The 26704-nt window shown below is 40.7% G+C and overlaps 1 protein-coding gene across 22 annotated transcripts in view; it reads left to right on the forward strand.

Annotated features, from left to right (window-relative positions):
* Positions 1 to 190: 190 nt before the first annotated feature.
* Positions 191 to 26704, forward strand: part of LOC112254114 (baculoviral IAP repeat-containing protein 6) — a 136564-nt gene continuing 110050 nt past the window's right edge. For all 22 annotated transcript variants that reach the window (XM_024426356.2, XM_024426412.2, XM_024426459.2 and 19 more), the window contains exons 1-3: positions 191 to 636; positions 4038 to 4219; positions 13447 to 13584. In XM_024426356.2, coding sequence (XP_024282124.1) covers positions 426 to 636; positions 4038 to 4219; positions 13447 to 13584 — 531 coding nt within the window. In that variant the 5' untranslated portion in view covers positions 191 to 425. The remainder of the gene's footprint in view (positions 637 to 4037; positions 4220 to 13446; positions 13585 to 26704) is intronic.

Genomic DNA, 26704 nt, shown 5'->3' on the forward strand with positions numbered 1-26704 from the left:
TCAAAAACAAAATAGTCATAATTACATATAACTAACATAGCTAGTAATTTATATCTATGGGAGTCACAACAAACACCATTTACAGTGGGGAAATAATAACATTCACAAAACAGTAATCCAAAGAGGTTCTCTGTCTGTACTCCGGAGTCAACATCGCAGTGCCCTCTCTGGTGTCGCGTGATAGCCAAGCACTACGCTAGTTCCGTTTACCTGACGTTCATCTGAGTGCAACGCTCGTAGCTTTCTCAGTACTGATGGTGAATAGCTACTGCTGCGGTAACCGGTGGAGGAACAGAAGCCGCAGAAGGAGAGTCAGCAGTAGTAGAGGAGCGGTAGTTTGGGATTAAGCGTTTACAATTATTAATCTTACTCGTATAAACGGGAGCTTCCTAAAAAACAGAAGGGAACGGGGAAAATAAATAAAGATGGCGGCCGCGGCCTCGCCGGGCTCCTGCTCGTCCACCTCCTCAGACTGGATTGTACTGAGAGACGGTTGCCTTCGTTGCGACGAGGAGGGCCTGCGGAGCCTTTCCTACCACCCGGCCCTTAACGCTATCCTGGCTGTTACTAGCCGGGGCAGTATAAAAGTAATCGACGGCACTTCAGGGGCCATTCTCCAGGCCTCGGCCTTGCATGGTAAGTCAGGGCCAAGGAACTAGCTAACTGGTTTAGTTAGTTAGCTAGGTAGCTAGCAATCAGGTGATTGTCATAACTATCAGATGAAACGACACTGGTCAACAATGTAACGTTACATTGGGCCTGCTGTGGTGGTTGACTTGGGCTAAGTTAGCTAGCAAATAAATATACATTTTAGAATTTGTCGTGAATTCTGACATTTAGCTACTGATTCACTTGGTAAACAAATATATTTTGTTATCCGATTCCTATAAAAACCACTTGAATACATAAGTAGCTAAATGTCTTAAGAATCGTCTTGTTGTCAAGACGTTTTGCTAACTAGCTAGCTAACGTCAACGTTAGCTAACTAGCGATTTGTTATGAAAACAGCTCTCTGATCATGAACTGGCCGCAAAGCTAGCGAACCCGCTAACGGTGTATAACGTTTTGTCAACATTCAATCAATCGTTAAGTGTCATAATAGCTAACTAGTTAGGCACATTACCTTGCTTAAATATGTAGCCTCTATGAATAGGGTAAGTAACATGTAGATATCTAACGTTAATGTTCGTTACCTAGTTAGATTGTATTCGGTGGTAGTTACCTAGTTAATTGTGATCACACTAACATTACTAGTGAGCTAACTCGTTTCGTTGGCTGTGTTGGGCCAAGGAAGCAAAATGTACATTGTGAGATAGCTATAACATAGTTAGCCAGCAATCTACAAAGAAAGTGTTTGAAGGCTAGTTTACATTACTGACAATGTGAAGTCACATTCGCTAGTTGGCTACATAGCTAATACCGTTAGCTAGCTAAGATGTAAATTAATCGATGATCACCAGCACCGTGCATACATGTGTCGCAGTACATGTTAGCAAGCTTGCTAGGTAACGTTAGTTTGTTGTAGAATATTGATCTAGTTAGGTAACGTTAGTTGGCTAGAAAGGTTATGACGTGTAGCTATTCCTACTACGCAGAACAAAGTATGCAATGCCTGTTGGCAATCTAACGTTAGCTAATAACGTTAAGTTAGTATTGTAGCTGTAACATTTTGTGTGGAAAATGGTTGACGAAAGTGAATAGGCTTGGCTTTAGTTTTTGTGACAATTTATATTTGACGATGCCAAACAATAGAAAACATTAGTGTTTGTTCTTCAACGTGACCCCCCCATCTGTAGCTACATTGAATGCAGACTTGGCTGGTGGGAGGAACTGTGGGATGACGGTTTTTGCACTAGCACTACACATCTGATCCAAATAATGAAAGCTTGATTATTTGAATCAGCTGTTTAGTGTTAGGGGAAAACCAAAACGTGCATGCATCCCTTGGGATCCCGAGGTCTGAGTTTGGTTAACACTGCGTTGTATGCACACAATAATGCAATTATTAGAGAGTAAGGTTACATGCACACAACAATGCGATGGTGTATTGTCAAATATAATAGTTAAATTAAAACGTTGACCTGCTTTGCAAGAATAATGATTTCCGTAATAAGCCTGTTTGCATGGACACTGAAATCGGCCACTCTGATAAATGCAGAAAATAGGCACTCAAAATAAATGTGCTATCACAACAACATGTTATTTTTGGGAAGCATATTTGATTCTGAGTTTGGACTTATAAAGTTTGTACAGTGCATTCGGAAAGTATTCTGACCCCTTGGCTTTTTCCACATTTTGTTACAGCCTTATTCTAAGATGTATTAAATAAAAACAAATCCTCATAAATCTACAAACAATAGCCCATAATGACAAAGTGAAAATAGGTATAACATTTTTTGTGTAAATGAATAAAAAAAGATCTATTCAGACCCTTTGCTATGAGAGCAAAACCAAGCTATGAGGTAGAACCAAGCCATTGCCTATAGAGCTTTGAGACAGGATTGTGTTGGGGCACAGATCTGAGGAAGGGTACCAAAACATTTCTGCAGCATTTAAGGTCCTCAACGAACACAGTGGCCTACATAATTCTTAAATGGAAGAAGTTTGGAACCACCAAGACTCTTCCTAGAGCTGGCCGCCCGGGTAACAGGAATTGGGGGAGAATGTCCTAAATCAGAGAGGTGACAATGAACCTGGTGGTTACTCTGACAGAGCTCCAGAGTTCCTCTGTGGAGATGGGAGGACCTTCCAGACGGACAACCATCTCTGCAGCACTCCACCATTCAGGCCTTTATGGTAGAGTGGCCAGATGGAAGCCACACCTCAGTAAATGGCACATGACAGCCTGCCTGAATGCCAAGCGTCACTTCTGGAGGAAACCTGGCACTATCCCTACAGGGAAGCATGGTGGTGGCAGCGTCATGCTGTGGGTATGTTTTTCAGCAGCAAGGACTGGGAGACTAGTCAGGATCGAGGGAAAGATGAAGGGAGAAAAGTACAGAGATCCTTGATGAAAACCTGCTCCAGAGCGATCAGGACCTCAGACTGGGGAGAAGGTTCACCTTCCAACAGGACAGCGACCCTAAGCACACAGCCAAGACTACGCAGAAGTGGCTTCGGGACAAGTCTCAATGTCCTTGAGCGGCCCAACCAGAGGCCAGACTTGAACCTGATCGAACATCTCTTGAGATAAGTGAAAATAGCTGTGTGGTGACGCTCCCCATCCTTCCTGACAGAATGTTGAGGCTATGCAGAGAAGAATGGGAGAATCTCCCCAAATACAGGTGTGCCAAGCTTGCCGCGTCGTAACCTAGAAGACTCGAGGCTGTAATCGCTGCCAAAGGTGCTTCAACAAAGTACTGAGTAAAGGGTCTGAATCCTTTTTTAAATGTGCTATTTCTGTTTTTATATACATTTGTAAAACAAAATTCTGACCCTGTATTTTCTTTGTCATTATAGGGTGTTTAAATTTAGAAATGTTTTAAAAATCAATTTTAGAATAAGGCTGTAAAGTAACAAAATGTGGAGAAAGTCAAGGGATCTGAATACTTTTCGAATGCACTGTATGTAGCCAATTGTTCATCCTTGTTTCCCAGAATAATAGGAATGGTGATTAGCTTGAACCAGGTTGAATTAGCATTACCCTAGCATTTTATATTACAGCACATAATGAAGTGGTAGTAACATAGTAGATGCTACAAAAGTCTTAAGGGTTGTTTGGGAAATTGTTTTCATTGTGAGTAAGTATCTTTACAGTAACAATAATAAGGCTACCCGATAGGGCAATAAAACATTATTTTTTGAGGAGATGGTATAATTGAAACAAATAAAGTTTTGTGAGATATTAATAGGGTTTCCGTATTTCTGTGCAAATATTGTGAACGTAACAAGCAACTTGCAGTTTAGTAAATCAATATTTCAAAGACTAAATTAAGTCTATTTTATTATCTGGTAAACATGGAGTTATAATCTGACGAAAGTACAGCTAATGCTAGGTCTTAGTAGCTACTCTAATACCCTGATGTTTGTGTTCCTAGCTAAACCTGGAGGCCGTGTTAGGTGTCAGTATTTCCCTGCGGTAGACAAGGTCCTCTTCGTGGACGACTACGCAGTGGGCTGCAGAAAGGACTTGAACGGTATCCTGCTGCTGGACACAGCCCTGCAGGCCCCCGTGGCCAAACCAGAGGACATGGTCCAGCTAGAGCTGCCTGTTACAGAGGTAAGAGAGCCAGCCACTGACGCATGACACAAAACGCACTCGTACATAGCACTTGGAAAAGTTGCCAAACTCACATTTGAGTTTTTTTAAAACCCATTGATAGGGTTTTAAAACCCATTAATAGAATCACTAACCATCATATTGTATCTTTAACAATTGTCTTCTAGTACCACACACAACGAACAACAATGCTCAAAAACAGGTAACTTGCTACTTTGGCTGCATCTAACAACAAAAAATGTATTTCTTAATACATTCTAAATAGGGCCGTGACGATGTCAGCATCATAATACTCAGTATCGTGGCAGGAAAATCTGTTTGTGTGTTAACTTCTTAAGGAAAACAGCTCTACTGCATTATGTTAATATTAAGATCACTTTATTGTTATCCGGAGTCAAATGTATTTATCTTCCAAGCTATAGCACACTATTGTACATACAGCAGGTTAAGAGTTAGGTCTGCTTTGCGTTATCATTTTTACCACGGAAAAAATATTGCGATACTTGTTTTGTTAACAGCCCAAATTCTTACTGTTGTGAGTAATACACAGAAGTATATATTTTTAAACCTGCATATTTAGCTAAAAGAAATCCAGGTTCGCAGGCAATATTAGCCAGGTGAAATTGTCACTTTTCTTGCGTTCATTGCACGCAGTCAGTGTATATGCAACAGTTTGGGCCGCTTAATTTGCCAGAACTTTATGTAATTATGACATAACATTGAAGGTTGTGCAATGTAACAGGAATATTTAGACTTATGGATGCCACCCATCAGATAAAATACTAAACGGTTCTGTATTTCACTGAAAGAATAAATGTCTTGTTTTCGAGATGATAGTTTCCGGATTCGACCATATTAGTGGCCCAAGGCTCGTATTTCGTGTGTTATTATGTTATAAGTAAGTCTTTGATTTGATAGAGCAGTCTGACTGAGCGGTGGTAGGCACCAGTTGGCTCGTAAGCATTCATTCAAACAGCACTTTCGTGTGTTTTGCCAGCAGCTCGTCTCTGCTTCAAGCATTGCGCTGTTTGACTTCAAGCCTATCAACTCCCGAGATTAGGCTGGTGTAACCGATGTGAAATGGCTAGCTAGTTAGCGGGGTGCGCGCTAATAGCGTTTCAAACGTCACTCGCTCTGAGACTTGGAGTGGTTGTTCCCCTTGTTCTGCATGGGTAACGCTGCTTCGAGGGTGGCTGTTGTCGATGTGTTCCTGGTTCGAGCCCAGGGAGGAGCGAGGAGAGGGACGAAGCTATACTGTTACACTGGCAATACTAAAGTGCCTATAAGAACATCCAATAGTTAAAGGTATATGAAATACAAGTGGTAGAGAGAGAAATGTCCTATAATTCCTATAATAACTACAACCTAAAACTTCTTACCTGGGAATATTGAAGACTCATGCTAAAAGGAACCACCAGCTTTCATATGCGCTCATGTTCTGAGCAAGGAACTTAAACGTTAGCTTTCTTACATGGCACATATTGTACTTTTACTTTCTTCTCCAACGCTTTGTTTTTGCATTATTTAAACCAAATTGAACATGTTTCAGTATTTATTTGAGGCTAAATTGATTTTATTGATGTATTATATTAAGTGTTCGTTCAGTATGATTTTAATTGTTATTATTACAAATACATTTAAGAAAATTGGCCGATTAATCGGTATCTGATTTTTTTTGGTCCTCCAATAATCGGTATTGGCATCGGTCAACCTCTAGCTTGTAACACCAGGGTAGGGACTAGGGCTGTAATGGTACACGTATTCATACCAAACTGTAAAGTATGAGGACCTTGGTATGGTCCGCACTGTGAACCTGGAATGAGTACATAAATAAAACACAAGGCCTTTACGCTATGCCTACACTGAGATGTATGCCATTGCCTTGTCAGTAAATCTGAGTTTTTATTTTTTGGGGGCTATTCCTTTAAATCAACTGCAGCCTATGCACGCACACGTAATCAAAATGTATAATCTTAACTGGTAGATTTCGAACTATCTGTTTTTTGAGGTGCAGCCGAGGAACTCTGTCGCGGCGAGTGGTGGGATCGATAAGACAGAATTGGAGGATCCTCTGTCATTTAAATCTCCCGTTTGGGAACATTTTGACTTCACAGTCGCTTACAATGGCGATGGACAGAGCTGTGGATAAAAAGTTAATAGTATGTTCTCCACTGCTCAATGTGCAGAGTGGTGTGTGTGTAGCTTGTTGTCTGCTACAAAGCGCCATTACAGTCATAGAGCCAAGTTAGGAGATTATCTAATCAATGGAAGATGGAGTTAAGTGAAGTATATGCTACAACGAACAAGAGCCAGGTAGATGCTATTTAATAATCTGAATGGAGGTGGTGTTTGTAACTAGAACAGTAAGAAAGCGTATGCAGACTCTGATTAGCCTAGATAGCTGGCTAATTTAGCTAGCTATTTTAGCCAACTAGCTTCACTCGGTTTGATGCAGTTAAGACAAGTACAACGTGATCATATATAACCTAGCTATGACAAGCTAGAAGTTAGTCGACTAGCGCAAGCCGGTTTGGTTGGTTGCTGCCCCTCCCTTGCTCCTGTTTCACTCGCTCACAGTACACACACTGCAAGGCCCCTCCTCCGCCTGTTCTCGCTTGTGCTGTATCAGCACTGATTTTAATAAAATTGCGTAAATTGAATTTTCTGCTGCTTCCCTCACTTGGATCCGATCACGTCTATATGGAACAGGTCGTCTGTTCGGAGAGGGTCTCGATATTGAACAATTTATTTATTCATATTTGTCCGGGTGGGAAAGCCCCAGGTCCATTTCGGAACGAGTACAACTTCCAACAGTTCGTTTTTGTTTATTTGAGAGAGAAAAAATGCGAAATTTAAAAGCACCCTACTTGAGGCCCAACATAACAATCCCCGTCTAAACAAACAATACCAGGAACATTGAATGACTTTACAGTAACTGGACCACAAATATTAACTACATAACTGTTGGAATTTCGTTTTCTGCTGAACCGTGAACCCAAAACCGCAGTACATACTGGACCATGGAATTGCTGTAATATAGTATGTATGCTCGCAGGACTGTAAGTTGCTTTGGATAAAAAGTCTGCTAAATGACATTTTATGGTTTATTATATAATATAAGAACATGTTTTCTTTATTTATATGCTCTGAAGTTGTCTCCGTATTGATATTGGCTGCATGCCAGTGCAAGTGCCCCTAAGTGTTACTGGAGAGGGATAAGGGGCAAGAGTTGCTTATTTAGTAAAATCATTTTATTCTAAGATTCTGTGAAAACCGGGTGGGAAAGTTTTTCTTTTCTTTTTTTCGTCCTGTTGGCCCACCTGCAGATTGAAGCTTTTTTTTCACTCCTGAGTGAAGGTTTTTTTTTTTTTTTTTCAATTCTTGCATCCATCGCTCAGTCTATGACTTTGACAGTGGTTACATGGCACGGTCAGACTGGTTGAAATTACAGATTGTGCCTTTAATAACCTTAATAACACCTGTGGGCGGCTTCCTGGTGTGGCTGTGTATACTTTGCTGCAAGTATTATTGATCTGCCCAGGCTGTTCCTCTCCTCTTCTGCAGCAGTCTATTACTGCCTGCCTGCTTTGTCTCGTCTGATCTGCCCCATCACTCCAAGGCGGCTCTCCCTAATGAGTAGTGACTGCCTCTCCATGCCAGCTATGAGTGGATAATTCTGTTACTAGATGATGCTCTGTAAAGTCACTCATATTTCTATAGTTTTACATTTTACAGGACACATTTTTAAGAATGTTTTCAATGGAACACATTTGTGAATGATTTATTAAATGAAGAAGCCATTTAGATCTGCATTTACAAAACACAGTGAGTCTTTCCCTTTCTGCTTGAAAAATGCAGAAACTCTTGCTGCATGTTGTAAACACAAATCTAAATAGCTTCTTACTGTAAATTCTGCTCGGCTTCTGTCAGGTTTCGCTCCAAATCATGAATGTAAAAGGAATAATTTTGTGCTTCAGTTGCACTTCTCTACTCGGATGAAATATACAGTTGAAGTCGGAAGTTTACATACACCTTAGCCAAATACATTTATTAAACTCAGTTTTTCACAATTCCTAACATTTAATCCTAGTATATATTCCCTGTCTTACGTCAACTAGGATCATCACTTTATTTTAAGACTGTGAAATGTCAGAATAATAGTAGAGATGGATTTATTTCAGCTTCCCAGTGGGTCAGAAGTTTACATACACTCAATTAGTATTTGCCTTTAAATTGTATAACTTGGGTCAAACGTTTCGGTTAGCCTTCCACAAGCTTCCCACAATAAGTTGGGTGAATTTTGGCCCATTCCTCCTGACAGAGCTGGTGTTAACTGAGTCAGGTTTGTAGGCCTCCTTGCTCGCACACGCTTTTTCAGTTCTGCCTACAATTTTTTTATGGGATTGAGGTCAGGGCTTTGTGATGGCAACTCCAATACCTTGACTTTGCCACAACCTTGGAAGTATGCTTGGGGTCGTTGTCCATTTGGAAGTCCCCGAGATCTCTTGAGATGTTGCTTCAATATATCCACATAAGTTTCCTGCCTCATGATGCCATCTATTTTGTGAAGTGCACCAGTCCCTCCGGCAGCAAAGCACCCCCCCACAACATGATGCTGCCACCCCGGTGCTTCACAGTTGGGATGGTGTTCTACAGCTTGCAAGCCTCCCCCCTTTTCCTCCAAACATAACAATGGTCATTATGGCCAAACAGTTCTATTTTTGTTTCATCAGACCAGAGGACATTTCTCCAAAAAGTACGATCTTTGTCCCCATGTTCAGCTGCAAATCGTAGTCTGGCTCTTTTATGGCAGTTTTGGAGGAGTGGCTACTTCCTTGCTGAGCGGCCTTTCAGGTTATGTCTATAGGACTCGTTTTACTGTGGATATAGATACTTTTATACCTGTTTCCTCCAGCATCTTCACAAGGTTGTTCTGGGGTTGATTTGCATTTTTTGCACCAATATTACATTCATCTCTTGGAGACAGAACGCTTCTCCTTCCTAAGCGGTATGATAGCTGCGTGGTCCCATGGTATTTATACTTGTGTACTATTGTTTGTACGTTTGGAAATTGATCCCACGGATGAACCAGAGGTCTACAATTTTTTTTCTGAGGTCTTGGCTGACTTATTTTGATTTTCCCATGATGTCAAGCAAAGAGGCACTGAGTTTGAAGGTAGACCTTGAAATACATCCACAGGTACACCTCCAATTGACTCAAATGATGTCAATTAGCCTATCAGAAGCTTCTAAAGCCATGACAACATTTTCTGGAATTTTCCCAGCTGTTTAATGGCATTGTCAACTTAGTGTATGTGAACTTCTGACCCACTGGAATTGTGATACAGTGAAATAATCCATCTGTAAAAAATGGTTAAGAAAATGACTTGTGTTATGCACAAAGTAGATGTCCTAACCGTCTTGCATTAATTTATCGATTAAAAAAACGTTCCTGTTTTAAACAAGATATTTTGTCACGAAAAGATGCTCGGCTATGCGTATAATTGACAGCTTTGGAAAGAAAACACTCTGACGTTTCCAAAACTGCAAAGATATTGTCTGTGAGTGCCACAGAACTAATGCTACAGGCGAAACCAAGATGTGTCGAGCAAGTTGGTGCTGGTGATTCTCTGATCCACCTCTACGCAGACGACACCATTCTGTATACTTCTGGCCCTTCTTTGGACACTGTTAACAAACCTCCAAATGAGCTTCAATGCCATACAACGCTCCTCCTTTGGCCTCCAGCTAAATGCATGCTCTTCAACCGGTCGGTGCCCGCACACGCCAGCCCGCCTTGCATCACTACTCTGGACTGTTCTGACTTTGAATATGTGGACAACTGCAAATAGCTAGGTATCTGGCTAGACTGTAAACTCTCCTTCCAGGCTCACATTAAGCATTTCCAATTTAAACTTAAATCTAGAATCTGCTTCCTATTTCGCAACAAAGCATCCTTCACTCATTCTGCCAAACATACCATCGTAAAACTGACTTTTCTACCCATCCTTGACTTCGGCGGTGTCATTTACAAAATAGCCTCCACTTTTCTCAGCAAACTGGATGTAGTCCATCACAGTGCCGTCTGTTTTTGTCACCAAAGCCCCATATACTACCCACCACTGCGAACTGTATGCTCTCGTTGGCTGGCCCTCGCTTCATACTCGTCGCCAAACCTACTGGCTTCAGGCCATTTATAAGTATTTGCTAGGTAAAGCACCGCTCACAGATAACTGCACCTGTACATAGCCCATCTGTAAATAGCCCATCCAACTACCTCATTCCCATACTGTTATTTTATTATTATTATTTTGCTCCTTTGCACCCCAGTATTGCTACTTGCACATCATCATCTGCACATATATCACTCCAGTGTTTAATTGCTAAATTGTAATTATTTTGACACTATGGCCTATTTTATTGCCTTACCTCCCTATTACTTAATTTGCAAACACTGTATATAGACTTTTCTATTGTGTTATTGACTGTACATTTGTTTATCCCATGTGTAACTGTGTTTGTGTCGCACTGCTTTGCTTTATCTTTGCCAGGTCAGTTTTAAATGAGAACTTGTTCTCAACTGGCATACCTGGTTAAATACATGTAAAAATTATAATTGGAGCACAAGTCGGCGCTCTGACTGATGTGTAAGATTCTTCTCTCCTGTAACTTCTTCTGTTGTAGTTTTTCTCTGATAGAAAATAAAAAATGCAAGGTTAACTTTCAGCAAAACATTAGGAAATGTAGCTGGCTACATTATTTATATGATAAACATTAGAAATATGAAGGCCATGCATCGTTTTTGCAAAAGATACCTTGCTTTTTCATTGTAAGCAACACTGAACAAAAATATGAACGTTACATGTAAAGATCCCAGACATTTTCCATATGCACAAAAGGCTTTTCTCTCAAATTTAGTGCACAAAAGTTGTGGGATCCCTGTTAGTGAGCATTTGTCCTTTGCCAAGATAATACATCCACCTGACAGGTGTAGCATATCAAGAACCTGATTAAACAGCATGATCATTAGAGGTGCACTTTGTGTTGGGGACAATTAAAGGATACTCCAAAATGTGCAGTTTTGTCACCCAACACAATGCCACAGGTGCCTGAAGTTTTGAGGGAGCGTGCAATTGACATGCAGGAATGTCCACCAGAGCGGTTGCCAGAGAATTTAATGTTTATTTCTCTACCATAAGCTGCTTCCAATGTCGTTTTAGAGAATTTGGCAGTACGTCCAACCGGCCTCTCAACCGCAGACCCACGTGTATGGCGTTGTGTGGGCGAGCGGTTTGCTGATGTCATTGTTGTGAATGGAGTGCTCCATGGTGGTGTTATGGTATGGGCAGGCATAAGCTACGGACAAACAACACTTGCATTTTATCGATGACAATTTAAATGCACAGACACCGCGACGAGATCATGTGGCCCATCGTCTTGCCATTCATCCGCAGCCATCACCTCGTGTTTCAGCATAATGCACAGCCCCATGTCGCAAGGATCTGTACACAATTCCACAAGCTGAAAATGTCCCAGTTCTTCCATGGCCTGCATACTCACCAGACATGTCACCCGTTGAGCATGTTTGGGATGCTTTGGATTGACTTGTTATTCACAGGGTTCGCACAAGGTGCTTAAAGTACTTGATTTTGACACAAGTAAAATTCAAGTACTAGAGAAAACCTAGAAAATTTGACATTTTCTCAAGTTGGTTAAAACCTAATTATCAAATATGTTAATATTGGTCTTGCTAATTCATTTCCAGGCAGACTAAAGTTTTATTTCCTCACGTGTTTCGCTCTCTGGTTGCCAGGCAAGCTCGCTCATTCCACCCACACCGCCTCTCTCAGGTACAGAAATGACTGATTAGGCACCAAATGCCATAATTTGCAAATAAATTCATTAAAAATCCTACAATGTGATTTTCTGGATTTTTTTTCTCATTTTGTCTGTCATAGTTGAAGTGTACCTATGATGAAAATTACAGGCCTCATCTTTTTAAGTGGGAGAACTTGCACAATTGGTGGCTGACTAAATACTTTTTTGCCCCACTGTACCACTCATGTATGTAGTCAAATGCGTATTATTGAGTAGAACTTTGGTAGTGATGAATACTAAGTTGTTTTTTTGTGGCAATATTCTGCCTTATGCTTGCAACTAGAAACAATTGCATAATACAAACTATTTTCAAATTGATGGGCCTTGAAAATAAATATTAGTGCTTGACGAAGTACTCAAATCCTTGAATTTGACTTGCCACGTGTTCCAGTTCCCGCCAATATCCAGCAACTTCATATAGACATTGAAGAGGAGTGGGACAACATTCCACAGGCCACAATCAACAGCCTGATCAACTCTATGCGAAGGAGATGTTGCGCTGCATGAGGCAAATGGTGGTCACACCAGATACTCACAAATTTTCTGATCCACGCCCCTAAATTTAAGGTACCTGTGACCAACAGATGCATATATCTGTTCTCAGTCATGTGAAATCCATAGATTAGGGAGGGCCTAATGAATTTATTTAAATTGATTGATTTCCTTATGTATGGTAACTCAGTTAAGTCTTTGAAATGGTTGCGTTTTATTTTAGTTCAGTATAATTTACTTGTGTGGCTGATGGCCAAATAGCGTTGCACTTCTCTGTCCCTTGATGAAAATTACACCTGCTCTTTCCATGAGACTGACCAGGTGAAAGCTATGATCCTACATTGAAGTCACTTGTTAAATCCAGTTGAGGAATAGCTTGTGAATCTTTGCCATTCAGAGGGTGAATGGGTAAGGCAATATGTCAGTGCCTTTGAATGGGGTATGGTAGTAGGAGTACTGGTTTGTGTATCAAGAACTGCAACGCTGCTGGTGTTCACGCTCAACAGTTTCCTCTGTGTATCAGGAATGGTCCACCACCCAAAGGACATCCAGCCAACTTGACACAACTGTGGGAAGCATTGGAGTCAACATTGGGCAAGCGTCCCTGTGGAATGCTTTCGAAACCTTGTTGACTCTCAATATAAAATGCAGGTGAAATGGTTTGAGAAACAGATTTTTTTGATTGTCTGCGTTTTGAAAATGCTTATTTCTGAAAGCAAATGCCCCCGGCATTTTTGTCAGTGTTAACAATTGGCATACGATCTTGTGTAAAAAGGTTTCGGTTCCATCAGTAAACCAATTATTGTATCTCTATCCTATGGTGAGTGTGGATCTGTGTGTGTGTGTGTTCCCTGCAGGCTCAGCAGATGCTCTCGGCCTGCCTAGAGAAGGTAGATGTGTCCAACACAGAAGGCTATGACATCTTCATCACTCAACTCAAAGAAGGACTGAAGAATACCTCACATGAGACTGCAGCCAATCACAAAGTGGCCAAGGTGAGTCACACTCAGGGCTCTGGGAGGAGGCGAACCTTGTCACAACTTTCCTACTAACAAAGGATGCACATTTCGATAAATGTTGCTGCCGATTAACCAATTAACAAATGGTTAAATTAGTTCCAAACTGTAAAATGACATGACCAACATAAAATACCGTGCATGGGTACATTATATTTTAAGAGCTTAAAAGACGGGCCAATAGCAAGCCTATCCTCTCATATTATTGAACATGCAACTACTGTAATGAAGCAGACAATGTAATATATCATTTCCAAAATGCATTTTGTGGGATAACACTGTTCAGAAAGACACACTTGATGTGAGCCATTTCATGTGACCTAGATTAACATCTTCGTTAGCAATAGGGGTGTGTTGAGTTGTCGGACAAAACGGTTGTCATAACGAATATGGGCAATCTTCTGGATACGGTTATGAACAGAGTATTTATTTAAATTTTTTTTTTTATCCGTGACTGGGAAAATCGCCATTTTCGGGTACCGACACGCATCTTTCTCAGTCATTTGGTTCCACATGGTCTAAATAACTCAACTGCCTGTAAAGAGAATGGCAGGCTGTAGGCCTACGTTGATTCTGCTGCTCTGAATGGATAGTGAAGCTGTATCTCTCCGTCCACACGCTTCATGTCGTCACCCGATCAGCTTTCATGTAATTTGGTGACAGATTCTCGTGAATAAAAAATAAAAAATCTGCATAAAAGCAATATAAGCATTTTCCCACGAGACGTTTCCATCAAATTGACTTGTTGTGGAGAAAATGGTGTGAGTGATGACGTAATGACGTAGTGCATGTAAAAATAACTTTTGCTGTTAAATTCCCATGTACCGAATAAAAGATACACATTCAATGGGTTTTGTGACAAATGTTGCATTATATAGCAAATGTACCCTCTCTGGGGTTGGCCAGTGCGCTCTAGCAAACAGGTCGAACAGTGTGAGTGTAGCTTTCAAATTCTCTGTCCATAATCTCATTATGTGTTTGTCAAACGGCAGCCAAGTATCTAGCATCATTTCACTAGAATAACCCCCTCTATATTTATTGGAAAGCAGCATCAAGTTCACCACCGTGCGCTTTCAACACCCTGTGAAGTTCGTCATAACTTATTTAATCTGTAACCTTATAAACTGCATGCTTTCCCGAGTTGTAGTTGGAGGATCACACAACGAGTCATTGAGTGACTCCCAAGTTTATATCAATATGTGCATACTGTGGTTCCTCCTTTAAAAGTTGCATGCTTACACCACATGACCTAGAGGTACCCAGCGTCACGGCTTCATTGCTCCAGACCACCACAAGCGGGAGTTAGAGAACTCATTATGCATTTGGGAACCCAAAGTTTTTATATGACCAATCATATCGGGTGGTATCAATGACGAATTTGACGCGAGCCACCCGACCCTGGTGACTTCAGCAAAAATGGCTGACAAAATGTAAATGTAAGTAGTTATAACGTCGTAATGAGTCAAGCAAAACACATGTACAATTGAGAGGAAAATGTTAGTTAATGTAGAGACAAACGATTGCATATTTCTTTGTCATAAAGGTAATTTACGAAAATTATTATTTAGCAAGTTTTTTTTTCTCTCTGTCATATCCAATACCAGGTGTATCAAACTCCATTATTTGATTGATGCTGTGTCTGCATGTATGTATTACAATTATACACTTCAACAGTGTTTACTGCTCCTGGGACATCAATGATTCCACATTGTAATAACTATGCAATAGACTAGAAACATGATTTAAGTAAAGGCTGATTTTGTTTTTCATATATACAGAATAAAAAACATTACATCCTACCAGCATGCCCACAAGAGTACTGAATGACGCTATTTACTCTGAGACCGGCATAATAATGTAATGAAACGAGCAGGTTTCGAGCTCTCAACATTCTAGCCCGAAGTCCAGCATGCTATCGACTGTGCCCAAATTTATTTAGTTGGGGCCGACTGTGGCTAAAAACACTATCAATTGGAATCATTATGTGGAAAGGGGGAAAAGTATTATTAGTAGTTTTTCACAAGAGTAGGAGAATGGGCTATTAGCTGAACAATAGACTATTCAACCTTTACTAAAGAATTGTCTAATAGCTGAGCTAGGTGTGAACCCCCCTCCCCAACTTGAGCTAGGTGTGAACCCCCCAACTTGCAACAAATAATTTGTATCTATCTTTCCACATCTACCTACACAAAGTTAATGTTCTCAAAAAAAAATATATATATATATATATGTGTGTGTGTGGATACAGTTGAAGTCGGAAGTTTACATACACCTTAGCCAAATACATTTAACCTCAGTTTTTCGCAATTCCTGACATTGTAATCCTAGTAAAAATTCCCTGTTTTAGTTCAGTTAGGGTCACCACTTTATTTTAAGAATGTGAAATGTCAGAATAATAGTAGAGAATTATTAATTCAGCTTTTATTTCTTTCATCACATTCCCAGTGGGTCAGAAGTTTACATGCACTCAATTAGTATTTGGTAGAATTGCCTTGAAACTATTTAATTTGGGTCAAATGTTTCGGGTAGCCTTCCACAAGCTTCCCACAATAAGTAGGGTGATTTTTGGCCCATTCCTTCTGACAGAGCTAGTGTAAATGAGTCAGGTTTGTCGGCCTCCTTGCTCGCACATGCTTTTTCAGTTCTACCCACAAATGTTCTATGGAATTGAGAACAGGGCTTTGTGATGGCCACTCCAATACCTTGACTTTGTTATCCTTAAGCCATTTTGCCACAACTTTGGAAGTTTGCTTGGGGTCATTGTTCATTTGAAAGACCCATTTGCGACCAAGCTTTAACTTCCTGACTAATGTCTTGAGATGTTGCTTCAATATATCCACATAATTTTCCTTGCCTCATGATGCCATCTATTTTGTGAAGTGCACCAGTCCCCCAGATTTTGTTCTTTGGCTTGCAAGCCTCCCCCTTTTTCCTCCTAACATGAAGATGGTCATTATGGCCAAACAGTTCTATTTTTGTTTCATCAGACCAGAGGACATTTCTCAAAATCTTTGTCCCCATGTTCAGTTGCGAACCGTAGTCTGGCTTTTTTTATGGCGGTTTTGGAGCAGTGACATCTTCCTTCCTGAGCGGCCTTTCAGGTTATGTCGATATAGGACTCGTTTTACTGTGGATATAGATACTTGTACCTGTTTCCTCCAGCATCTTCACAAGGTTGATCTGGGGTTTATTTGCACTTTTTGCACCAATATTACATTCATCTCCAGGAGACCGAACGCGTCTCCTTCCTGAGCGGTGTGATGGCTGCGTGGTCCCTTAGTGTTTATACTTGCATACTATTGTTTGTACAGATGAACGTGGCACCTTCAGGCGTTTGGAAATTTCTCCGAAGGATGAACCAGACTTGTGGAGGTCTACAATTGGCTTTATTTTGATTTTCCCATGATGTCAAACAAAGAGGCACTGGGTTTGAAGGTAGGCCTTGAAATACATCCACAGGTACACCTCCAATGATGTCAATTAGTCTAATTGACATAATCTCAGAAGCTTCTTAAAGCCAGGACATAATTTTCTGGAATTTTCCAAGGTGTCAAGCAAAGAGGCACGGAGTTTGAAGGTAGGCCTTGAAATACATCCACAGGTACACCTCCAATTGACTCAAATGATGTCTAATTGATATCATCTCTGAAGCTTCTTAAAGCCAGGACATAATTTTTGGGAATTTTCCAAGCTATTTAATGGCACAGTCAACTTAGTGTATGTGAACTTCTGACCCACTGGCATTGTGATGCAGTGAAATAATCTGTCTGTAAACAATTGTTGGCTAAATTATTTGTCATGCACAAAGCAGATGTCCTAACCAACTTGCTAAAACTATATAGTTTGTTAACAAGAAATGTGTGGAGTGGTTGAAAAACTAGTTTTAATGAATAGTTTTAATTATGTAAACTTCCGACTTCAACTATATGTACAGTGGGGCAAAAAAGTATTTAGTCAGCCACCAATTGTGCAAGTTCTCCCACTTAAAAAGATGAGAGGCCTGTAATTTTCATCATAGGTACACTTCAACTATGACAGACAAAATGAGAAAAAAAATCCAGAAAATCACATAGTAGGATGTAATGAATTTATTTGGCAAATTATGGTGGAAAATAAATATTTGGTCACCTACAAACAAGCAAGATTTCTGGCTCTCACAGACCTGTAACTTCTTCTTTAAGAGGCTTCTCTGTCCTCCACTTGTTACCTGTATTAATGGCACCTGTTTGAACTTGTTATCAGTATAAAATACACCTGTCCACAACCTCAAACAGTCCTTAAACCTGTTGCGACTCTAGGGGCAGTATTTTCATTTTTGGATAAAAAACGTTCCTGTTTTAAACAAGATATTTTGTCACGAAAAGATGTTCGACGATGCATATCATTGACAGCTTTGGATAGAAAACACTCTGACGTTTCCAAAACTGCAAAGATATTGTCTGTGAGTGCAACAGAACTGATGTTACAGGTGAAACCCAGATAAAAATCCAATCAGGAAGTGCTGCATTTTTAAAAACCGCTTCATGCCAATGACTCCTTATATGGCTGTGGATGGGCTACGTATGAGCTTACATTTTCTACGTATTCCCCAAGGTGTCTACAGCATTGTGGCGTCTTTTTACGCATTTATGTTGAAGAATAGCCGTAAGGGACCACATTGAGCAAGTGGTCACATGATGGCTCCTGCAGAAAATCTTGCGTAACGTACACAAGTCGCTTCTTATGAGAAACCAATTGTCCCGACGGATATATTATCGAATAGATATGTGAAAAACACCTTGAGGATTGATTCTAAACGTTTGCCATGTTTCTGTCGATATTATGGAGCTAATTTGGAAAAAAGTTTGCCGTTGTAGTGACTGCATTTTCCGGTCGATTTCTCAGCCAAACGTGAAGAACAAACGGAGCTATTTCGCCTACAAAAATAATATTTTTTGGGAAAAAAGGAACATTTTCTATCTAACTGTGAGTCTCTTGAGTGAAAACATCCGAAGTTCTTCAAAGGTAAATTATTTAATTTGATTGCTTTTCTTATTTTCGTGAAAATGTTGCCTGCTGGTAGCGGAGCCTAGCATAGCATTATGCCATGATAAACTTCCACAAATGCTTGTCTAGCGTTGGCTGTAAAGCATATTTTGAAAATCTGAGATGACCGTGTGATTAACAAAAGGCTAAGCTGTGTCTCAATATATTTAATTTGTGATTTTCATGAATAGGAAGATTTTCTAGGAAGATTTATGTCCGCTGCATTATGCTAATTAGTTTGAGACTATGGTTACGCTCCCGGATACGGGTTTGAGAGTCATGAGAAGTTAAGAGGCTCCTCTGTCCTCCACTCATTACCTGTATTAATGGCACCTGTTTGAACTTGTCATTAGTGTGTAATAACCTCAACCTCATTTTGTCTGTCATATTTGAAGTGTACCTATGATGAAAATTACAGGCCTCTCATCTTTTTAAGTGGGAGAACTTGCACAATTGGTGGCTGACTAAATACTTTTTTGCCCCACTGTATGTATGTCATAGCTCCCAAGTAGCGCATCCGTCTAAGGCACTGCATCTCGGTGCAAGAGGCTTTACTACAGTCCCTGGTTCGATTTTCAGGCTGTATCACAGCCGACTGTGATTGGGAGTGCCACCGTGATCGGGAGTGCCATAAGGCGGCGCACAATTGGCCCAGCGTCATCCGGGTTTGGCCAGGGTAGGCCTTTGTTGTAAATAAGAAAGGTTTCTTACCTGACTTGCCTAGTTAAATAAAGGTTCAAATTAAAAACAACTGGCAGCAACCGCAGCACAATCAATAGGAGGAGAGCAGTGGCTGGTGCTGAAAATATAGCTTGTTATGCAAGTGTTGCACACCAACAGATGGAGAAGACTGGTGTAGGTTGAAATTAATTTCAACAAAAATCTTAATTTTTATTTGACTTTACAAACAACAAGAGGGCTTAATTGGAGTCTTTCTTCGGAGCCTAGAGCTATATAAAATAACTTAACTAGCTGAGATAGGTTAACAGCCTAATAGAAGTAGGATTTTTTTTCCTTTTCGCCAACTTAGTTGCAACTGGTCAAAAATGTAGCATCCTACATAAAACATATAGTCCGTGAGGTGTAAGCTACAATATTTTATGTACCTTTTACTTTGTAAATGGTTACCATCAAAAATCAAATATGGGCCTGGTCCCTGGCCAGAAATTGCCCCCCACACATGGAGTTTGAGTGGATGCTTGGGACTCTGCTTGCTTGATCTTCTTCTTCTTCCTTTTTTCCCCTGCAGCAATTTTGAGCAAATTGCTCCAGGGCCATGGTTGATTCATCTATGAAGATGACGTTATTGAATGTCTTGCCAGCTTTGATCCATGCCTGGACCTGCAGGACGCCAAGTTGTATGTCTGTCCTGACGGCTGGCCTGCACCAGCCGTAAACAAAGGAGCTAGCATAGCAGGCGCTACACAAAACGCTGAAATAAAATATAGAACATGCATTACCTTTGACGAGCTTCTTTTGTTGGCACTTCAATATGTCCCATAAACACCACAATTGGTCCTTTTGTTTGATTAATTCCATCCATATATATCGAAAATGTCCATTTATAAAGCGTGTTTGATCCAGAAAAAAACAGCTTACAAAAACGCAACGTCACTACAAAATATTTCAAAAGTTGCCTATAAACTTTGCCAAAATATTTCAAACTACTTTTGTAATACAACGTTAGGTATTTTTAAACGTTAATAATCGATCAAATTGTAGACTGTGCAATCTGTATTCAATTACAGGAAAGAAAAGAAACCAGCACTGCTTTGCACATCTTGCGCAACTCACAAAAGTATCCCCAGTTCCGAGTTGGCCTACTACTTCATAGCACAAAGGAATAACCTCAACCATATTCCAAAGATTGGCGACATCCAGTGGAAGCGGTAGGAACTGAAAATAGGTTCCTATTAAATATCCAATGGCAAAGACAATATAGGGAACAGAGAGAAAATAAATAATTCTGAACAGTTAGTCCTCAGGGTTTTGCCTGCTACATAAGTTCTGTTATACTCACATACATGATTCGAACAGTTTTAGAAACTTCAGAGTGTTTTCTATCCAAATCTATGAATAATATGCGTATCTTATATTCTTGGCATGAGTAACAGGAATTTGAAATTGGGCATGCTATTTATCCAAAAGTGAAAATTCTGCCCCCTAGCTTTAAGAGGTTATTAACTGACAAATTTGCTGTTTCCATCAGGCCTGTCGTGATATTTCTTTTGGCCAACTTGAACTTTACTCACTTTTTTGCAATGAGAATGTTCAGGTAGGTATTCTGCCAACCTCTATTTAGGCTTATTAAAACTCTTCTGTTTTTTCACGAGTATCATCCAATCCGACGATCAACTGTCAGTTTACGGATACAATTATGCAGGGCTGGTCCTGGTGCCGGAAGAAATGGCAGAAGTTTTACTGGCACCTAAACAATTAAGCTGTTATGTGTTTTTTTTTTTGTGCGTTATTTGCAACTTATTTTGTGCATAATGTTTCTCCCACCATATCTTACTGCAAAAAAAATGATTTTGGATATCAGGACAGTGATCACTCACCTCGGATTAGACAAAGATGTTTTCTTTTACAAGCAGGTTGCACTTGATATACTACTAACACCTGACAAGGCCAACATCCCCGTTATTGGAAAGAGAACAAGGTACAGAGGACACAGAGCGGGGTGCCTCGTAAGGATCCGCGGAAGGCGAGTGGGAATGCGGCTGTTACGTCAATATTACTCGCCAATCTTTGGACAATAAATTAGACTAGGTACGATCACGAATATCCTATTAAAAGGACATCAACCTGTAACATCTTATGCTACTCTGTTTGTCATATATGCATAGTCACTTTAACAATACCTACAAGCACAAACTACCTCAATTAGCCCGACTAACCGGTTACTGTATATAGCCTCGCTACTGTTATTTTTCACTGTCTTTTTACAGTTTTTTTATTTTTTATTTCTTTACTTATCTATTGTTCTCCTAATAGTGCAATTGTTAAGTAAAACAATAGGTTTTGGTTAGGGCCTGTAAGTAAGCAATTCACTGTAATGTCTACCTACACCTGTTATATTCGGCGCACATGACAAAAACTTTGATTTGATTCTTGCAGCCCCAACAAGAATAGTCCCAGTAAGCAAAATTAAGTTGAAAAATCCTGTCTAAAATACGTGTAAGCGCGGTTCAATAAAAGGTTCTGAAGGAAATGTTAAGACACAATTCCGGACGTTGAAATGTATTTTTTCCCCGATTCTTAATGAAAGTTGAAATTATGTAATTTATCGACATCTATGTTTGGGTCAAGGTCGGTCCAGACCGGGGCAAAACTAATTGCATTCTAAAGTCAATATCATGATTAGTTTATTATTGGTGTCAGATGTGTTAGCTGGGGCTGGGGAAAAAGTATGATCCCTATCAGTGAATATCAGCTACCCAACTTTATCAGGAGGAAATATCCTGAGCCTATTTGCAATCTGTTTACACCCCGGGAAATGCATGAGTATTTTCTTTTTCGCTATGATCAGCTCGTACAAAAATGTATGGATACAAACTTGAAACCACTGATCATGACAATGTAGCTCATGAAACTTGTGGACCACTGATGTGAGTAGCCTGATTGTCCATTTCACTTTGACTTGTCATGTTTTTAGAATATGGTGTTAACATGTCAGCTCATTTATTTTATTTGTCGCCATTTAGGTTAGGCTATTTGATCAGAAAAACCTGCATGATGTAACAAGTTTCTATCTCATTACATTGTCATACATTTTATCTCCAGCCTGTAGGCTGCAGAGAAAGCCTCATGTTCTTCCTACCATTTTCTACTGAGACTGAGCCATTAGTTGTAAAGCAAGCTACTTTCTAACTATATACACTGCTCAAAAAAATAAAGGGAACACTAAAATAACACATCCTAGATCTGAATGAATGAAATATTCTTATTAAATACTTTTTTCATTACATAGTTGAATGTGCTGACAACAAAATCACACAAATTATCAATGGAAATCAAATTTATCAACCCATGGAGGTCTGGATTTGGAGTCACACTCAAAATTAAAATGGAAAACCACACTACAGGCTGACCCAACTTAGATCTAATGTCCTTAAAACAAGTCAAAATGAGGCTCCGTAGTGTGTGTGGCCTCCACGTGCCTGTATGACCTCCCTACAAAGCCTGGGCATGCTCCTGATGAGGTGGCGAATGGTCTCCTGATGGATCTCCTCCCAGACCTGGACTAAAGCATCCGCCAACTCCTGGACAGTCTGTTGTGCAACGTGGCGGTGGTGGATGGAGCGAGACATGATGTCCCAGATGTGCTTGGATTCAGGTCTGGGGAACGGGCGGGCCAGTCCATAGCATCAATGCCTTCCTCTTGCAGGAACTGCTGACACACTCCAGCCACATGAGGTCTAGCATTGTCTTGCATTAGGAGGAACCCAGGTCCAACCGCACCAGCATATGGTCTCACAAGGGGTCTGAGGATCTCATCTCGGTACCTAATGGCAGTCAGGCTACCTCTGGCGAGCACATGGAGGGCTGTGCGGCCCCCCAAAGAAATGCCACACCACACCATGACTGACCCACCGCCAAACCGGTCGATGTTGCATGCAGCAGAACGTTCTCCACGGCGTCTCCAGTCTCTGTCACGTGCTCAGTGTGAACCTGCTTTCATCTGTGAAGAGCACAGGGCACCAGTGGCGAATTTGCCATCCTTGGTGTTCTCTGGCAAATGCCAAACGTCCTGCACGGTGTTGGGCTGTAAGCACAACCCCCATCTGTGGACATCGGGCCCTCATACCACCCTCATGGAGTCTGTTTCTGACCGTTTGAGCAGACACATGCACATTTGTGGCCTGCTGGAGGTAATTTTGCAGGGCTCTGGCAATGCTCCTTCTGCTCCTCCTTGCACAAAGGCGGAGATAGCGGTCCTGCTTCTGGGTTGTTGCCCTCCTACGGCCTCCTCCACGTCTGCTGATATACTGGCCTGTCTCCTGGTAGCGCCTCCATGCTCTGGACACTACGCTGACAGACACAGCAAACCTTCTTGCCACAGCTTGCATTGATGTGCCATCCTGGATGAGCTGCACTACCTGAGCCACTTGTGTGGGTTGTAGACTCCGTCTCATGCTACCACTAGAGTGAAAGCACCGCCAGCATTCAAAAGTGAACAAAACATTTTCCTTGCCCAAAAAAACCAATACCGATATTTACAATTTAAGCGGCCTTTTCAGCATTCTAGTACAGTTCAATAGTTAACACACACGGACGCAGCGGTCTAAGGCACTGCATCTCAGTGTAAGAGGCGTTACTACAGTTTCTGCTTCCAATCCAGGCACGTTGTCACATTCGGCTGTGATTGGGAGTCCCACAGGTCCAGTGTTTTTGGCATTTACATATGTCCCCATTTAATTTGTAATTATTATTTTTTTTAAATTTTATTTAACCAGGCAAGTCAGTTAAGAACAAATTCTTATTTACAAAGACGGCCTAGGAACAGTGGGTTAACTGCCTGTTCAGGGGCAGAACGACAGATTTGTACCTTGTCAGCTCGAGGGTTTGAACTTGCAACCTTCCGGTTACTAGTCCAACGCTGTAACCCATTACCAGTAAAACATAATCAAAACCTATTTCTTTCAATTACTTGCTATGCTGTTACGTTAATTTGTTCAGTTGTTTCATATTTCAACCAGGATTTCATCATGCATGTCAAGCAGTGAAGTTTCAGCACTGTCTGTCCGTGGCCTCTCTTCCTTGGTGCGCACGGTCACTATGTCCATTTCCATCTTGTCCAGCTGTGTATGTAACATTTCACGTAAACCCTGTTTTTCTTGTCTGCATCAAAATAGCGGTTCTTGTACTTAGCATCGAGCATGGTTGCGACACAGTAAAGCGAGAATGCCACCCAATTGCTTGTTCACAGCCTGTCGGCAGTTTTGTTCAGCAGGCGTTTCAATGCCATGACAGAGGGTATCAAGTCTGCTGCAGGCACAGTTGATGAGCTTATTTATCGAGTCAGTTCGAATGGAGCTAGCTAGTGTGTTCATGTTTCAAACATGTTCTCAAATGCGGTTGAAATGGCAGCAGCGGTATGACAACCAGCACATTCATGAGCATGCGATACTACTTTCCTCAGTACAAAATCCTCGACGACCCACTTCTGTCAGACTCGGCATGCTCATGGGGCTGATATCGCTGGTCCAAATGTCAGTCGTGAAGCTAATAGCAGTGACTATATTACTGTGTAACTCCGGTAGGGCAACATCTGAAAAATAGCGCACTTGGTAGTGTGTACAGGTGCTCGACCAGTTGCGAAAGTCCGCATCACCCACGACAGAGAACGGTTGATTGTCAAGGACAATGAATTCCATTATCTTGGTGTTAATGAATGTCGCCTTTGAGTTGTCTCGATGAAATGTTATTACTCTTTCAAATGACTGCTCGGCTTGACTTATCGAGCCACACAGTAGACATTGTGGGCTCGTTTAGGAATGCTGTGTTGCATGTGTAGCGCCAACTTTTTTGTGGCGCCATTACGTCATGTACCGACGTTATATAGATAAAGCACGTCAGCTTTGACATTGTGAAAAACCATCGGCGTTGAACAAGACATCGGGCCGATGTTATTTTTTAGCTAATATCATCCGATTCCGATATGTTCACCGATATATCATGCATCCTCCATAATAATAATAATAATAACCCTCTTTCTTGATCTCCTTTTTGTTATTATCATTATAATAAGTAATTTCGTTAGCATTAGTAGACTTAGTATAGCAGCCTTGTATAACTACCATTGAACTGTAGGCCTAAGAGCACATCCTCTTTTAGTCTTAATACCTTAATTAACTTACTTAGGCATATATGCCAATATTTATATAGGCTACTTTGTCAGTCAGTAATTCGTTCATGTCATCACACAGCATACGAGTCATTTAATGATGTGAAATGCAATCAAGCATTTTAAATTAAAATAACAACGCAACCATTGAATAATTAGCTTTAACTATAACTGAACCGTTCCATTTCGGTAATTGCATTCACAAATGCATGCGATTGGTTTTTAGTCTTTGCTGTAATAAAGGATTTACAAAAATAATTGAATTGCTACAACACTCTACGCTTAATTTATCCAGTGTTTACACTGTTCCAAATGGTTGGAAACTATATTGTAATCGATACAGCACCTCTTTGGAACACATAATATGCATGCAGCGCTTGCCCCCTACATTTTTTTTATTGATCTCCCAGTATTTTCCACAACTAGTCACATTTATTCCACACATCTCACTTGCCCTTTACCTCCTGAGCAACCTGTGAACATTTCCCTGTTTTTGAGTTTTCACATGTTACAGTGTTGGAGTTTGTTGTAACCAATGTATTGATGTGATTATGATATGCTATAGGACAGGCCCTATTGGTCACATGCATGCGATGTATACATGTCATGTAAAGAGAGCAAGAAGGATTTCGGTAACAACTTTTCAGTCAGAAATGGCTGCGATTATATTGCTGCTACAGCAACATGGACGGAGTGATAAACACTGATGTTCTGTGGTAGTCGCTGCACCAGGGAGGAGACAATGGGTGCTAGTCTTTTTATTTATTTTTAATCTTCTTCTTTTTTCCTTCACAGCGCAGCAAGTTTGAGCCAGGCACAATCAAATCAATTGCGGTCGGACTCCCTCTAGTCACTTGTCTTAATTATTTCATCTAACAGAGCTCTTAAAGCATTAGACAAGCTCAGTGCATATATTGGGCGGCAGGTGACCTAGTGGTTAGAGCGTTGGGCCAGTTGCTAGATCGAATCCCCAAGCTGCGAAGGTAAACATCTGTCGTTCTTCCCCTGAACAAGGCAGTTTACCCACGGTTCCCCAGTAGGCCGTCATTGTAAATAAGAATTTGTTCTTAACTGACTTGCTAGTTAAATAAAGCTTAAGAAAAAAATATATATAGTTGATTTTGATTTTAAGCACAAGTGTCTATATATGAAAAAATATGTTTAAAATTGTAGACCAATCGATTGGACAAAAGAACAGGTCGACCAAGATCTTTTGTGTTGTTGTCT

Source organism: Oncorhynchus tshawytscha, linkage group LG01 (assembly GCF_018296145.1).
Source record: "Oncorhynchus tshawytscha isolate Ot180627B linkage group LG01, Otsh_v2.0, whole genome shotgun sequence".
Classification (NCBI taxonomy): Eukaryota; Metazoa; Chordata; class Actinopteri; order Salmoniformes; family Salmonidae; genus Oncorhynchus; species Oncorhynchus tshawytscha.